Below are 17,561 nucleotides of genomic sequence, written 5' to 3' on the forward strand. Positions count from 1 at the left end.
CACTTCGAAGTAAATGGGAATAAACTTTTTGGGACAAAGAAAGTCTTATTTTTAAAATGTAGTAAGTTTTTCCCTCAGTGTTTTTTAAATTATGTTTCACGAGAAACAGTGCACTGAAGTGCAGCCAACTGGCTCTAAAATTTGCATTGAAAGGAGATGGAATACACACCCACATGGCTAATAACAACTGCCAATACTACATGAGGGGATCACTACATGGAGTAAGAGACACATGTGTGAATAGTCCCAGGAAACCAGTTAGTGTAGAACCCTCCACAGAGGTTTAAAAGAATCGTTACAAAAACCCATACTTGCTATTAGAGGAAAATAACTGCTGAAGCCGCATTCAAGGTCTCAGGCAGGAACTAAATGAACAAAGCAGCTGGAAATATCACTGACTGACCTCAAGTCCCTCCCAGAGAATAACTCCCTCTCCCCCAGGGAAAGACCTACAGTGAGGATGTTGCCAGGGGAAAAAGAAATGGTTTCAGACATTTTTTCCTATATTGTATCTTCCAGGAATTATGTAACTCTTCCTCTTTTGATAAACAAATCCGTCCCTAGGAAAGTTGGGTTTTCAAGAGGAATCCAGTAGTAAAACCACAACCTGGATTTGGGCAGGGTCTATCCACGGCAATCAGAGGTGCAGGGAGGCTCTAGCTGCCCTCAGGACAGACATCCCCGCTGAGCTTCGGAATGGGATCTTGCTTCACTCTTTTTAATGAAACTGTGGTGCTCCCCTCCACCGCCCTACCCCTCCCATGGTAAACCCTCACATACTGTCCTGAGGACAGAAAACACGTTGGAGTCGCCTCCTGTTCTTTCCATCTGACTTGTACATGTCAGGAGTCGTTCTGATACAAGGATGAGAAATGCAGACCGACTGGTTCAGGGGGGTAGGGAAACCCTGACGGGATAGGAGCAGGCCGTGGAACTGGGCTCACTCAGGGACAAGCCGGAGGGTCTTACAGGAGGACAGAGGCCCGCACAGAGCCTCTCGGTAAGTACCTGCCGGGGAGAGGCAGCCGAGATGAGGTGATCAAGGACAAGGAGGGGGCATCTGTCCAGAAACTCAGTGGCAAGGGGCCCTGGCACAGACTACGTGTCCACTGCAAGCGTGGACCTGTCCTACGGCCTGCTGAGAGCCACCGTGGTCACGCATGAGGGGCGTTCGGCCAGAATAGGGGACTCATTTGAAGGGGAGGGATCTGGGAGCATACACTTGGTCTGATGAGAAGGGACACGGGTCGACAAGGGGAGATGGTATTGGTTCAGTCTTCCCTTGGCTGAGGCCCACCAACTGATCCCTCAGAAGCCCAAGACAGCACTGCTTTGTGGTCTGAGAGCAGTGTCACAAGAAAGAGCCAAGACAATTCATCCCACTTTACACAGCGCCCAATGGAGGCCACCCACAAGTCATAAATGGCAGAGGACATGCAGGTGGCAACTGAAAGGGAGGGGGAGGAAAATAATGCCCTGAACAGTGGAGGTGGGGAGTCAGGAGAGGGCAGTGTCCAGAGCTTCAGGCTCATAGCCAGACCATCTGGGCCACGGCCTGGCTCTGCCACTCTCCAGTTATGTGACCCGAGGCAACCTCTCAACACCTCCTTATTCACTGGGCCATTGTGAGCTTCACGGAGACAATGCATTAAAATGCCGGGCAAAGTGCCAGGCAGAGAAAGCAGACAATAAACAGCAGCTCTCGTGATTATTTTATGAGAGAGAAGAGGCCTCTAGGAGCTCCTGGAGCACCTGTGCTAGTGGAACCAGTGGGCCTCACTGGGCTGCCCTCACCCTAATGCCATCAACCCCTCCTCTGACTGGCAGCCTCAGATAAGGTGGGAATGGGGTTGGGAGCTGCACACACCAGTGTGCCCTCCATCCACAGATCTGAGTGCAGAGACACTGAAGTTTACAGCAAGACGTGAGATGAGAACAAGGAAAGGATAAGAAAGCGTGAAAAAAGAATGATGATTCAATAACACAGCTTAAGTCTAAACAAAAGGGACAGACTTTTACTCCCCTACTAAAAGGTAAGATCTCTCATGTTGGGCCCAACTAAATACGGTTTTCGAGGATCATACTTAAGACAAAAAAAGTTAAAATATTAAAATGCAAAATACAGTAAAAGATTTATAAAATGAATGCAAAGGAAAAATAAATCAGATTTCAAAGAATTAATATCAACAAAATAAAAGTGAATAATAAATGGAATCAAGATCATTTTGTATGGGACATGCTTCATAACGAATCTGCAATTGCTATAAACTTCTATACAGTCATTCATTGGTATCCATGTGGCACTGGCTCCAGGACGCCTGCAGATACCAAAATCCAGGGATGCTCAAGTCCCTCATGTAAAATGGTGTAGTATTTGCATATAATCTACCCTCACCCTCCTCTATACTTTAAATCATGCCTGGGTTACTTATAATATCTAATACGATATAAATGCTGTGTAAATAGTTGCCAGCACCCGGTAAATTCACGCTTTGCTTTTGGGAACTTTGTGGACCTTTTTTCCGAATATTTTCAGTCCTGGGTTGGCTGAATCCATGAACACAGAACCTAGGGATATGGATGGCCAACTGTATACTAAATAACGTAAGGCAGAAACTGTTAGACGTGCAAGGGGACTCGATATATGTTTCTGTCCTTGATAGACCAGATTGTCAAAAATGAAAAATTTGAATGTTGTAATTATAAGAGTAACTTCAGAGATTACATCTTTTCCAGCGCCCATGAAACATTTACACAAACTGATCTTATATTAAACCACAAGATAAATATCAAACATTTTAAAAAAACCTAGAAAGCATATGTGTTATATATTCTAAACCAACGTTAAAGACAATTAGAGAAAAGACCATTTTTAAAAACCAAAGCCCTTCATAGTAGTGTTATGCATAATAGCCAAAAAGTGAAACAACTCACATGTCCATCACATGATGAATAGATACATAAAATGTGGTACATCCACTCAGTGGGATATCATTTGGCAACAAGAAGTAATGAAATATTGATCTAACATGAATGAACCTTGGAAACATGATGCTCAGGGAAAGAAGCCAGCCATAAAAAGACCACATTGTACGATTCAATTCACATGAAATGTCCCAAATAAGCCAATCTACGAAGACAGAAAGTAGATTAGCAGTCATCTAGGGCTGAGGGTGATGGGGTGGAAGGGAGATGGCTGGAAGGAAAAGGAGTGACTGCAAACGGCTTTGGAGTTTCTCTCTGGGGTGATAAAAACATTCTAAAGTTGATTGTGCTGATGGTTGCATAATTTTGTGAATATACTAAAAACCACTGATTATACACTTTAAATGGATGATACATGAATTATAACTCAATAAAGCCATTTGAAAAAAAAAAAAAAGCTCAAGCCCTTGCAAATCTAAAAAACCACTACCTTAAATAACACTTGGATAAAAGAAAACTTGAGACTATCATTACAGAACACAAAGATATCACTGAATAGACTATACATTAAAACAAGTAGGATACAACAAAAGCAGCAATTAGAGGGAAATGTATACCCTTAACTGTTTTCCAAATGAAATTGCAAAGAATACTATATATACAAATAAGCCAATAATTGGTTTACAATAACCAAACAACTCAAGGAGAGCAGAAGAAATGAATTATAAAAGACAAAAGCATAAATTCCATATTTCATCAAATTCAGGATGTCACCTACTATGATTTGAGGATGCACCATTATTTTATGTGTCACTAAGAAATCTGCTGCCAATTAAACAATGTCACAATGCTTTGTTAGCACCAATAGAAAGATGCATCCCAATTTGAGAGATTTAAAAATATGGAGAGAAAACGCACATCCCAGACTGATGGAATACAGTAAATTAGGAAGCAGGAGGACAATGTGACTGATAAGCAAATACAGAGTCTAATTCTTTGGAAAGACCAACAGACATACCTCTGGCAAAGCAAATTAAAAAAAGAAAGAGAAAACAAAAATGCAAACTATTAGGAATGCAAAACAAATATAACCATAATACAAAGGAGGTTAAAATGTATAAATGATTATATAAAACCCTATGGTCAAAAAAGATTGTGAGGAAAAACTTTACACTAATAATTTTGAAAACTTGTATCAAATGGACAATTTTCTAATAACGTTAAATTTTCCAAATTAGCTTTAAAAGATTTAGAAAATTAAATACTCAGTGCCCATAGAGGACATTTAAAAGTTGTCAAAAATGTATCTCAAAAAACTTGTACTAGATTTCTGAAAAAATTAGGGATCACTTCCATAAAACCTTAACTTCCTTTGTTCTTAATACTATTTTATATCATAAAAGATAGATAATTTTCATAAAATTAGTGTAACTGTGAAAACCAAACCACTAGAAGTATTTTTCACCTGTCAAACTAGCAAAGAAAAAAAGGAAAAGAAAAAAAAAGCACGTGAAAATATACAGCATTTGTGTACATGGGGAAATAGGCAATTTCTTCCCCTTCTAATGAAAATATAAGTTCTTACAGCTACAGAGAGTGTTTTGAAAATATACATGAAAAGGCATACGATTCTGCATAAATTTTGACCCAGTAATCACACTTCCAGGAATTTATTACAAGGTAATAATCATAACTGTATATAGGAAGTTTCTGCAACAGGGATGTCCACTGCAAAATTTTAATAGCAAAAATGTAGAGACAACTTAAATGTCAATATTAGAGAATGGATTCCAGTTGGACAAAGCCATGTTGTGGGATTGAGTCGTAATATAAAAATACAGGTAATATACCATTAAATGTTCACAATAGAGTAAACACACAGATTTTATATGCGTCCAAATGAAGGAAAAGATATGAATCAAAATAATGATTATCTCTAAGTGGGATAACAAATGATATTAATTTTCTTCTCTTTCTAATTCCTTGCAATAAACGTATTATTTTCGAATCAGTAAAATCAATAATCTTAATAATTTTGTTGGAACAAACCTCACATAATATATTAATACTGCCCAGAGAACCAGAACAGGAGGATGTGGATAAACCAGTAAGAGTCCTGTGACCCTTCTGAGCCGCAGGCTGGGGAAGTTTGGGATTCACAGGTCATTTGTGTTAGCAGAAGAATATCCCTTGTTTCAAGACCCTCATCAGGAAATTCCCATCCTCAGGAAGTATCAACAGCTTGTTCTAACCCAAGGAGCCAACCAATCACCTCTTTATCCATGGCCCACGCTGCCTCATGGAAATTTCTCAACTAGAAACTGTAAAAACATCTTATCTGGCACTGAGCAGGTTTCTTAAAAAATAATAATCCAATTCAGACTCCTACCTAGATAGGGAATACTGGGAACCATCTTCAGGCTTCGGATATATTCCCGAGTCCGCTTGTAATTATCTTCTTTAGACATCAGGTAGTCCAATTTCTCAAAGGTGGTCTTGTCTTTTCGATTCAAAAGCTGGAGTGAGAAAAAAAAACAGAGTATGAGAGAGAAGAGAAATAAACCGGAAGAAGCTAAAGAGAAAGGATAACTATGGAAGAAAACTAAAAAGAAATGTCCTAAATGGCATGTCCATGGTATACAAAATCCTGGTGCAACTCGGACTTTAAGACGCTGTTTCATGTAGAGATGGAAAGTTTCATAGCCTCGACTCTGTCATTTTTCATAGAATCTCACACTTGCAAGCTACACGCCAAAGCTACCTAGTCCATCATTCTATATGACGCCAGAATCCCCTGCATAGCAACCCACCTCCACGGTGCATAGACCTTACGACAGCAAGGAGCTCAGAGAGTAAAGCAAATTGCTCAAGTTCACCCAGAGCTATTTCACAGCCTCGTCGGGTCTCTCCCCCAGGTCCACAGCTTCTTGCTCTCTCCTCAACATCTCTGCCGTTGCTGAAGGCCCCGGAAAGCGTCACACGCTTCACCTGCATGTGCTGCGCACACAGCCAGGCCGTCTCTCCAGTCTGGGCTATTTCCTCCGGGTTCCTTGTGCTTTACGGCAGTGTCACATTTACACTGGGTAAACACGTGGCATTTTCGTCAAAACAAGCCAAATTTCTTTTCCATACGCAGTCATCTAAGAGGTGATTTAGTTATGCAAATACAGGATGAGGAGGTACCCACAGCCCAGAGATTAGAGAAGTAAGATCTCTTTATGACTGAGATCTCTGGTATATAAAGCTGGTAACCAGGGAAGGGATGGCTCAGTGTTCACAAGGAGGCTTCTTGGAAGAAAGGATTAGAACCGAATCCTGGTTCTCCAGACTTGATGCTAAGGACTCATGCTGTGGTCATCCTGTGGTCCATGTCCTAAGTCAAGGACCAGTGACAGGAAACGGCAATAAGCCTTCTTGAATAAAATGACTTGGAGGAAAGGAGTCTAAGCTGAGAGCAGGCTTGAAAAGAAGATCTAGGGAAGGGTTGGCCAGAGACAGCTGGCTTCGGCACAGCATGTGGCTGTTGTTGGGAACTCCCACGTTTAGCTTCCAAGGTCAGTGCCTCTGGGATTTGAGATCCATGGCTGAGCCCAGGAGTTTAAATGGAGAAGGACCCTAGGCCAGGAGCATCCTTGGTCAAGTGTGGTGTTGAGACCCCATGGTCTGTGCAAGGACCGGGACCAGCAGCCCGGCCACAACGGTCAGATTGAGGTAGGCCAGTGGTCAATAGCTCCATCGTACACCAGAGAGAAGTAGAACGGTGACTGTCCAGCACCAGGGGAAGCCGGCCTTCTGTACTGAAATAGCCCCTTTGGGTTCCTGGGACTCAGGTCTGCAAATTCCAGACTGAGGCCATGCCTGGTGCATCAGGGAACTCAGGCTGCCTTGGCCAAATCCTTGATCCTCAGCCTCTGGAGTCAGAGGATGCAGCTGGGCAACAGCCCAGCTGAGCAGTGACAGCTTAAGGACTTCAGAGAGGAGAGGCGAAAGAAAAAGCCGAAAGGAAGAAGTTGGAGAATAAATAGCAAGCTTTTTTTTCCCATTGAGAAATTCGGGACACATCAGGGTGGGGATGCTACACATGTGCTAGGAACGACGGCTGCTTAACTGACTGGCTAATTTAAGGCTGTTATTCATCACATTAACAAATGGACAGGAAATAACGCCATCTCCCATTTGCTGTTTGTAAAGCACCGTAACACACAACTCATCTGATCTTTACAAAGCCCAGGGACAAAGATGGAGCCAGGACTACTGCCGCTATTTCAGGTTCATAATCACAAGGATTAAGTGACTTAGAGTATCCTTGGGGAGCTTGACTCAATCGAGGAGAGAAATGTGTAGTATAGCAACATGGTAAGTAAGTAAGTAGAGACCAAGAACCCAGACAAACAACAAGTAAATTATGGGCGAGGGAAGTGTCAAGGAAAGCTATATAGAGAGAGGCATTTGAAATGAACATTTAAGGATAAGAAATTCACTAAATAAACAAAATATACCCCGATCAGAACCAGATACTCTAGTTGTGAATTGCCCCATTGTAAAGTTGAGCAGGCCCTTCACCCCCTTGGCTGATAGGTCACCTCTTTACTAATGCAACCTAGAACCCCACTGAATCCTTTGGCAGTCACCCATGTTCATTCAGCAGTCAAACAAACCCCCATGCTACCCTCACACACACTGCAGCTGAGCCACACTGGTGCCCAATGCTCCTTCCGCTGGGTCTCCAGGCCCAGCTGAGGGCCTGCCCTTGTCCCCTGGCATGTGTGGCCTATCTTCCTGGCCTGTCAAGTGCCTCTACGCAGGGACATGACCAGGCCAACATGATTAGAGCCCTGGAGGATGTCCCTAAAAATCACCCTGCAGATTGACCTCAAACCACCAACCAGGGTTCTTTAGCAGAGTGGGACGACCAAAGGCAGCCACATTTGCATGCTTCCTAAACTTACAACCAGGCTCCTCCAGGCCATGCCTCCCTCTGTTAACTTTGCCTCTACACACATACTTCCTACTCACCCTCCACCCCCGCCACATTCAGAAGGGCCAGGTCTGGTTAACTTCACTCAGCTGCTCCATTCTGTGCCCACAAATGAGATTCAGGTTGGCATCAGATATTTCAGGAGGAAGGCATAGGATGCTAGAAGACAAGACGTCTATCTCCCATGCAAGCATCTGAACACTACTTGAGAGCGTCCCCTCGCAAAATAAAAAGAATAAACCAAGTATGGAAAGATACGGGATATAGGAAACAGGGGACCCAATCCAGCAGTAGTCAAGGGAGATGACAGATGAGCAGCGAGACTTCAGAATGACTGGTCTACATCCTATCAACCCCAGGAGAGATGTCTCCAGAAAAAGAGAAGGCTTGATAGAAAATCTGACAGCATGTTTGTTCGGGGGGGGAGGGGGGCAGATATTATTATATATAATAAAAATAAAAATAAATAAAATAAAGATTTTATATATAATACATAAAAATCTGGTAAGATATTATATATGTTTATGTGTGTATGTTACATATTCATATGAAATACCTGGTGGATAAGTGGTCACTAGAGTAAGAATTTTTCCTTAAAAGGGATTTAGAAATGCCAGGGAAACAAGAGTATTCCAGAAAGGACATGCTGTTCATAGTTAACCACTTGACTGTACAGAGAACCATATTTACACATTCCTAATAATTAAAACATGAATACTCATTTGATAAAAGTGATTTAACCCGAGTAATATGAGTGTTTTTGAATAATGAAGAAAGGCGGCTCAGGAAAACTAAACCAACATTCATCATACAAAGAAGTCACCACATATCACCTCATACTGTCTAAAGTGAGTGGATCAAGAAGTTGTAGCAAAAACACATTGGTGGAAACGTGGCAGAAGCTACCAGAAGAAACCACTAAATAACTGAGTATTTGCCTCCAGGGAATGAATGCGCTATGGAGAGATGGAGCAATGAGTGTTAGCTGTTTCACTAAGACTTTCAGTACTTAGTGATTTTTAAAATTCATGTGCATGCATTAAGCTGAAAAAATTCTTTTAAGATTTAATTTTTTAAATATAGTGTTTATTTATTTAAAAAAAAAACAGAATTTACTTATACACGTTTTAAACTTATATTATGAGTAGACCCATAAACTGAAACCCTCATATGAATTGAGGGTCCTTTAGATTTTAGAGTTTACAGGAAGCCTCAAGAAGAAACCATCAGAACTACAGACGAGAAAACAAATTATCTGCTTACCTGAGTCAAACAGATACTAAGAGCATTTACGTTCAGGAAAAAAGGTAAGGAAATAAGATTAAGGGAAAAGTTCACAAAATACAACAGGCAACTTTACTTCCAATAAAGTTTAGAAGTACTGGACCACCCTGATATTTTCAATCCATAATATTTATTATGATTATGATTAACTGTACGATTATATCTGTGTTTCACTCAGCAAATGATGACTCCCAAGAAGGTGGTGACCACGCCGGCTGTATTCACTCCACTATTCCCTGCATCTGATGTGGTTCCTGACACAGAGAAAACACTGCCTAAAGATTTGTTGAATAAGAGAATGGGAAAGCTAACAATGACAACTTAAAAATTCAACTCCTTGGAAGTTTTGAACACTCCAATAATTCTTGGGTAAAAGAAGAAATAAAAACCAAGGTAATAGACTATTTACAAACCACAAATATATAGAATGCATAGATCACTATATGTTAAACTATGTGATGAGGCCAAAACTGTACTGAGAGGAAAAATGCATGGTTTTTAACTCATATAACTAAACAATAAGATATAAACGAACTTAACATTCAACTCAGGAAGCCAGGAAACTTGGAGGGAGGGAAGAAGTAGGAGAAATTGGTTAATAGATAAAATTAGGAATTATGTTTAAAAATAAGCAATATAACACTAAACACCAAACTATAGACATAACTAAACCCAAGAACTGAATTTTATAAAATAGCAATAAAACAGGTAAAACCTCTATTAAGTAAGGCAAAATGCAAAAATATACAACATTAGGATTGAGAAAGGCACATACCACATACAGAAAGTGAACTAAAATTACAAGGTACAGGATTTCCCTGGTGGTGCATTGGTTAAGAATCTGCCTGCCAATGCAGAGGACGTGGGTTTGATCCCTGGGCCAGGAAGATCCCACATGCCTCGGAGCAACTAAGCCCATGCACCACAACTACTGAGCCCACGTGCCGCAACTACTGAAGCCCCCGTGCCTAGAGCCTGTGCTCCGCAACAAGAGAAACCACCTCAATGAGAAGCCCATGCACCGCAACAAAGAGTAGCCCTCGCTCGCCACAACTAGAGAAAGCCCACGCGCAGCAATGAAGACCCAATGCAGCCAATAAATAATTAATTTAAAAATTACAAGGTACAAAAAAATCCCTGCATATTGATTTTAAATAATTTTCATGATGGCAAGTGTCAGCTGCAAGGGATAAATGGGACTCAGAAACCACAGGTCAAAAGCCAGGAAGATCACAAATCTTGGTCAAATATCTGAAGAAGCAGGTTCCTTTTGGAAATTTCCCTTATCATGCTCTGAGAGCCTGTGTGTGGCACTCATATTTGACTAATGATGAAAAATTCCCCTCTTCTGGTAAATAGTTCAAATCTGGAAGCTGTCTCCATGGAAGAAGAAAAAAAAAAAAATCCCTCCAAATCCTCTTTATGAGGACACTGGTATCTTGTTTCCTTGCCTTGAAAGAATAACATTTCTTGATATGTGGAAATGTGTTTCAACAAAATGACATTTCTTAATACTTGGAAACACTTTTCAATAAAGAACCTGTTGCTTCAAATATGTTAAAACTGGCTCAAAACTCTACTTTAATTCCAGTGTCTACTGTTGGTACGGAAAGAATTTTTAGTGTTGTGGATAATCTATGGACCAATGGATTCAACAGACTGAGTACGGAATGAGTAAGGAATTAAACTAGGGTGCTTTAAAAAAGTAATATTTACCTCTTTAGATACAAACTATTGGTTTCTGAAGAAAAAAACTACAAAGTCATATATCTAATGTAAAATATTAGTTGCAATGCAGACTGTTGTAAGTAACATAAGGGAAAATTGTGACTCTTGAAATTTCGTAAGTGTTCTGGCTAGCTGTCCATATCTGTCTTTGACTAAGGCTATTTTAAACTCTGTACAGATAGATGTTAACCTGTAGAAAATGCAGTAATGCAAATAATTCCAGTCCATTTAAGGCAAATTATGTCTCATGGAATCCCACAGATTATCACCCTGGGAATACTGACTAATTTTCTATCCATTTTAAAGATTAGGTCAGCATTCTTTACCTGACCATAAAAGTGCAGTATTCTCGGATCTCTTGGAATACAGTTGTAATATCTTACTGGTTCTCTCACTAATTAATAAGTCAAATAAAATCTTAGACAAGTATTCATTTTATACATGTGTGAGTCATGATTTTATCTTTTAAAAAAATTATTCTCTAACAGTTTATATGCACATACACATATAAACATTCATACATTCACACGCATACACACATACACAATGTATAATCTTGTAGGACAATGTCAATCACCTGTTTCCAATAATTTTGCTAATTAAAAAAAATTCTCCTCATGGCAACCCCAGGAGAAATTCCCACAAAACCCCAAGAGTAGATCCAGGAGGATAAATTTGGTCCTTGAATGGAAGTTTGCCAAGCGCCTACCCTGGGTCCAGAGTTGGTCTGTGTGGGTGAGAAGTCAGGCACCCAATGTACACCCCCATTTGTTCAACCTGGTTGAGCCTCAGAAAGGCCTGGCTAAGGCAAGGAAGGGTTAGAAACACTATGAGAGAGCTCTGGAAGGAGAGAAAAAACTCCATTACGGGAAGGAGGAACCAGGAAGAGGTGGTCCTGGAAACGAGTCTTAAAGGATTTCACCAGCAGAGACGGAGCCGGAGAGGCCCCAGAGACCAAAGAATGCACGAGCAGTGGCCTGGAGGTAGGAACACACAGGGATGCCCAAAGGAGAGGCAGCTAGGCAGAAATGTAAGCGAGTATTGCCTCGAAAAGACTGGGAAGGTAAGAGAGAGATGGAAATTCGCAATTTGGCAAAGTATGCTTTTGACTTGCCCACTTTGGATTCTGTGGACATGTGATGGCCAATCTGACTGCTTATTCTACTTTTCCGGATATTTCAACGCAACTTGCCAACAGGGTGCCAATCACAAGCAGCTAAGCATGAACAGTGAATACTAATCAAAGGGGAAAGAATGAGTTGATTGTAGTCGTGTTTGAACAGGAAATTCCTCTGGCCAACTCTTGCGTCTCTTCCGCACGTGACTTGGGGCTCTGGGTTGCTATGTTGCTGGTGGCAGCAGATGCTCCATTGGTCACAGCTGAAAGGTTTATGGTTTGTTTTTTAGGGTCAGGAAGTAGGTGTGAAGTAAGTATGAAAACTTTTGATATTTGCTGCCATTGCCAAAATGCCTCTACCATGTCCTCTGTACTCTGCAAGAATCTCCCTACCCAAGGGGTTTCATCAAGTGCCACATTCCCAAATGCAAGTTTTCCTCAAAAACACCCATCAAGACACACCCACCCTCTCTCTCATCCAAGCTCGGTATCTTCCCTAACTCTAAGGGATCGCTGAAATCCAGGGATAAAAATCCAAATGATGGTTAAAAATTGACTGACAAAATATTCATTATTATAGAACTAGAGGTAGTGTAATGAATGTTAAAATGATGGATTAAAAAGAGCAGCATCAAAATGGTTATATCATGCATCAAAAAGAATAAAGTACCTAGGAATAAACCTACCTAAGGAGGCAAAAAACCTGTACTCTGAACACTGTAAGATGCTGATGAAAGAAACTGAAGACAATATAAACACATGAAAAGATATACCATGTTCTTGGATTGAAAGAGTCAATATTGTTAAAACAACCATACTACCCAAGGCAATCTACAGATTCAATACAATCCCTATCAAATTACCAATGGCATTTTTCACAGAAGTAGAGCAAAAAATTTTTAAATTTGTATGGAAACACAAAAAATCCCAAATAGACAAAACAATCTTGAGAAAGAAGAACAAAGCTGGAAGAACCACGCTGCCTGACTGTAGACTATAGTACAAAGCTATATTAATCAAAATAGTATGGTACTGGCACAAAACAGACATATAGATCAATGGAACAGGCTAGAAAGCCCAGAAATAAACCCACACACTTATGGTCAATTAATTAATCTATGCAAAGGAGGCAAGAATATACAATAGAGAAAAGACAGTCTCTTCAATAATTGATGCTGGGAAAACTGGACAGCTACAGGTAAAAGAATGAAATTAGAACATTCTCTAACACCATATACAAAAATAAACTCAATGGATTAAAGACCTAAATGTAAGACTGGATACTATAAAACTCCTAGAGGAAAACACAGGCAGAACACTCTTTGACATAAATTGCAGCAGTATTTTTTTAGATCCATATCCTAAAGTAATGGAAATAAAAACAAAAATAAACTAATGGGACCTAATCCAACTTAAAGCTTTTGCACAGCAAAGGAAACCATAAACAAAATAAAAAGACAACCTAGGACTGGGAGAAAATGTTTGCAAACAATACAACCAACAAGGGATTAATTTCCAAAATATACAAACAGCTCGTACAGCTTAATACCAAAAAAAATAAACAACCTAATCAAAAAATGGGCAGGAGACCTAAATAGACATTTCTCCAAAGAAGACATGCAGATGGACAACAGACACATGAAAAGATGCTTAATATCGCTAATTATTAGAGAAGTGCAAACCAAAATTGCAATGAGGTATCACTTCACACCGCTCAGAATGGCCATCATTAAAAAGTCTACAAATAATAAATGCTAGAGAGGGTATGGAAAAAAGTGAACCCTCCTACACTGTTGGTGGGAATGTAAATTGGTACAGACACTATGGAGAACAGTATGGAGGCTCCTTAAAAAACTAAAAATAGAGTTGCCATATGATCCAGCAATCCCACTCCTGGGCATATATACAGACAAAACTCTAATTCAAAAAGATACATGCACCCCAATGTTCACAGCAGCACTATTTACAATAGCCAAGACATGGAAGCAACCTAAGTGCCTATTGACAGATGAATGGACAAAGAAGATGTGGTACATATATACAATGGAATACTACTCAGCCATAAAAAGAATGCAATAATGCCATTTGCAGCAACATGGATGGACCTAGAGATTATCACACTAAGTGAAGTAAGTCAGAGAAAGCCAAATATCATATGATATCACTTATATGTGGAATCTAAAAAATGATACAAATGAACTTATTTCCAAAACAGAAACAAACTCACAGACATAGAAAACAAACTCATGGTTACCAAAGAGGATAGTGGTGGGGGTGGGGCAGGGGGGGCAGAAAAAGAAAAAAAAGTCTCAGTGCAATTTCACGTTAACTTGTTCACTAATTATATAATCAAATTGCTGGAATAATTTTTTTAAAAAGAAAAAAAATGGCTATATCAGGGCATCCTGTTCTGGTGGAATGGTACTACAACCCCCCCCAACTGAGCAAAGGGTGGGGGAGTGCTAAAAACTGTCTTTAATCAGCCAAATGAAAACCCCAGAGCTATGTTGTAGAGCGATCACTCCATGGGTGGTGTGAGGAAGAGAGTAAGACCAGAAGCAAGCAAACCAGCTAGAAGATGATGATGTTATCAGGTCATAAATCAGAGGGCCTGGCTTAAGAGGATGGCGCCTCTGCCAGCCCATTTGAGGAGAGCCAAGGAAAGTTGAAAATAATAATAATAATAACAACGGCAGCGGCGGCAGCAGCAGCCAATACTTATCCAGCCCTTACTATATGCCAGGCGTCATTCTACACATGTTTTCATATATTTACTCACTTAATCCTCACCATAAGAGGCAGGTCCAAGGCTGAGCCCAGGAGTCCACACTGTTAATCTCCACGGGACGCTGCCTCTCATTTTCTTGGCCTGTGGTCCCCAGCCCAATTCAGGTCTTGTGTACTAAGACCCAACAGCTACCTGAGGTACAGGCTGGGGTGACAGTTTCTCACAGGGACTTTTTCCACGCATGTTCCCTTGGGGCTCCCCCAGGCTGGATAGAGATTTTCTGTTGGGGGACACTTGCTAGCTCTCTGGTTCCTGTGAGTCACTGAATTCCAGGCCCCCCAAGTGCAGGCATTAGAACCCTAGCCCCCCGCCAGCTGCAAGGTCTCCATTCAGCGCTTTCTCTGAACCCTGCTCACCGCGCTGACTCTGAGAGCAATTTTTATTTCTAGCACATGGTGACTTCCCTTTCTTGGCTTCTGGTTCAGCTTTGCTTCTTGGTTTTTAATCTGGTTTATCTGTGTTTGTGTGTTTGGAGCAGACAATTGGCAGGGAGGGGCTTACTCCTCAGCAGCCCAGTCTACCATATTGCCTCACGGTCCAAATAAGTCTGCTCAGAGAGTGCCCTGGCGCTCACTATCACCTCCTGGAACCAAACTTTGATTTCAGACCAAGGGTGAGCTGTCAAAGGCACACGCGAACAGAGGGCTCCGTGGGCAGGCATGGGAACGTGGGTCCAGGGCTCCAGGAGGAGCTGGGGTGAGAGCAAGGCGGCAACCACCAGCGGGCACAGAGGAGATGATGGAGCTCTCCGAGCCGGGGAGAGCCCCACGGGACAGGAATCGGATCTGTGAAGCTGCGAGCTGGGTCACAGACTCGCAGGACACTTCCAGCCAGTGGGCGACAGGGACAAAAGCCATCAGGCAGGAGCCAGCTGTCAGAACAGTGGGAAGACAACAAGCCAAGTGAAGAAAGATTCTTCAAGAAGGGGGTGACAAAGGTTGTGGCAAAGTCAAGGAAGATGAGGGCACAAACAGCAGCAGAACTCATAACTCTGAGAAGCCGTGCAGGCAGGGCTGCCGAGGAATGACTGGGGGATGAGTAATTGGAGGCTGCAAATGTCAGTTTCCTCTGCCTTCCCTCCCCCACCTCGCCTCCCACCTGAGCCAAGGCTCAGGAAAGCCTGAGCCTGGCAGCCCATGCCCATAACCACCTTCTCAACAACATCGGAGGGGGCACTGAGGCCCACATCAGACACAGGGGAGGAGGGGCACTTCCCGCGGGAAAGACTGAAATCTGAAATACGCCAGACATCTGCCTTCCTGGGATATTTGCTCAATGACCCTGTGACCCCAGATGCCCGAAGTGAGAGCCCTGCTCCCAGAAGGGTTCTCTTTCCAGGCCACCACCCTGCGGATCAGGCCTGACCCATCAGCTGTGATTTCCTCTCTGCCAAGTTCTTCAGTTCTCATTTTGCTGCTGCAGATGTGTCAAACTCTCTGGATCAATTCAGTAGGAAAGAGCGAATCATGATAGGAACGTGCACAGGATAAGCAGAGAGAGAGAGAGAGTGTGAGAGTGTGTGTGTGTGTGTGTGAGAGAGAGAGAGAGAGAGAGAGAGAGAGAGAGAGAGAGAGAGAGATGTGTGTAGCACAGGACTGTAATTAATGAGTGGCTCACTCATACTCCAGGAATTCCATACCCCAGGTAACTCCATGTATAAGTCAGACTCCTCTTGGCACCACCCTCTTCCCAGCAGCTCAGGCCCCAAACCTAGGAATCGTCCTCCAGTCCCTTCCTTTCTTCATCTCCAGCATCCCATCCACCATAAATCCTGCCATCTCTGTCTTCAGAATGCCTCCCCCATCAGTCTCCTTCTCTCCATGTCCACTGCCACCTCCCCAATGCTAGCCAGCATCACCTTGCTCCTGGATTCTGCCCTAACCCCCTCATCCAGCCTCATTTCCACTCTGGCCCCCCCAATTTGCTTTTCACACAGTTGCAACAGTAATTAAAAACACAAAACCCAAAAAGCAACTGTAAAGCAGATCATGTCTGTCTCCTGTTTAAAACTCTTCCCTGCTCTCAGAATAGAATCTAACTCCTCTCTGGGCTGAGCCCCTCTCAGGTGGCCCTGCGCCCGTCCACAGCATCCTCACAATCTCCCCCAGGCCTGCTGCGCTCCAGCCACACTGGCCTTGGAGTTTCTTCCACCGTGGCCTCTGCACTGGCCGTGCCCTCATCTTGGTGTGGCTGGCTCCCTCTTGTCACTCAGACCTCAGAGAGGCCTTCCCTGAACACCCAGTCAGCCCCCTCATATCCTCCTCTTTTGGTCTCCGGCATCACTTTTATTCCCATCTGACATCCCTTGGTTCATTACTTCATGCATTCAACAAACATTCATGGGTCACTTCTTGCACCAGCCAGACTAGGCACGTGTTCATTCTCCCTCAAAAATGTGTCTGTCTCCCCTGGATAACATACTAGCCCATGAAGACAGGAGTACTGACCATTGCCCTGGGGCCTGGCACGGAGGAGGCGAGGAGGTGTTCGATAAATATTTGGTTTGCAGGATGAACAAGAGCCACACAGTACGTGTGCTCAGGAAATAAGAATTGGCCGATGGGACTTCTTGCTTAGGTCTCATGGCTTAGAGGCAGCCAATATTCCAAAGTGGGCCCTGTTCTGGGATAAATCAGACCCTATCTGTACTTTTCCAGACCAGCAGAAGGTGACTCCCTCTGTTTGTGCAGCCAGTCAGCATTTATTAAGGGCCTGCTATGTGCGGGCCTACACGCGAGGTC

At 42.4% G+C, this 17,561-nt stretch overlaps 1 protein-coding gene across 3 annotated transcripts in view; it reads right to left on the minus strand.

The window, feature by feature from the left end:
• Positions 1-17,561, minus strand: part of RALGPS1 (Ral GEF with PH domain and SH3 binding motif 1) — a 266,004-nt gene that overhangs the window by 138,902 nt on the left and 109,541 nt on the right. For all 3 annotated transcript variants that reach the window (XM_057721461.1, XM_057721459.1, XM_057721460.1), the window contains one exon: positions 5,315-5,441. In XM_057721461.1, coding sequence (XP_057577444.1) covers positions 5,315-5,441 — 127 coding nt within the window. The remainder of the gene's footprint in view (positions 1-5,314; positions 5,442-17,561) is intronic.

The sequence above is a fragment of the Hippopotamus amphibius genome, chromosome 2, assembly GCF_030028045.1.
Source record: "Hippopotamus amphibius kiboko isolate mHipAmp2 chromosome 2, mHipAmp2.hap2, whole genome shotgun sequence".
Classification (NCBI taxonomy): domain Eukaryota; kingdom Metazoa; phylum Chordata; class Mammalia; order Artiodactyla; family Hippopotamidae; genus Hippopotamus; species Hippopotamus amphibius.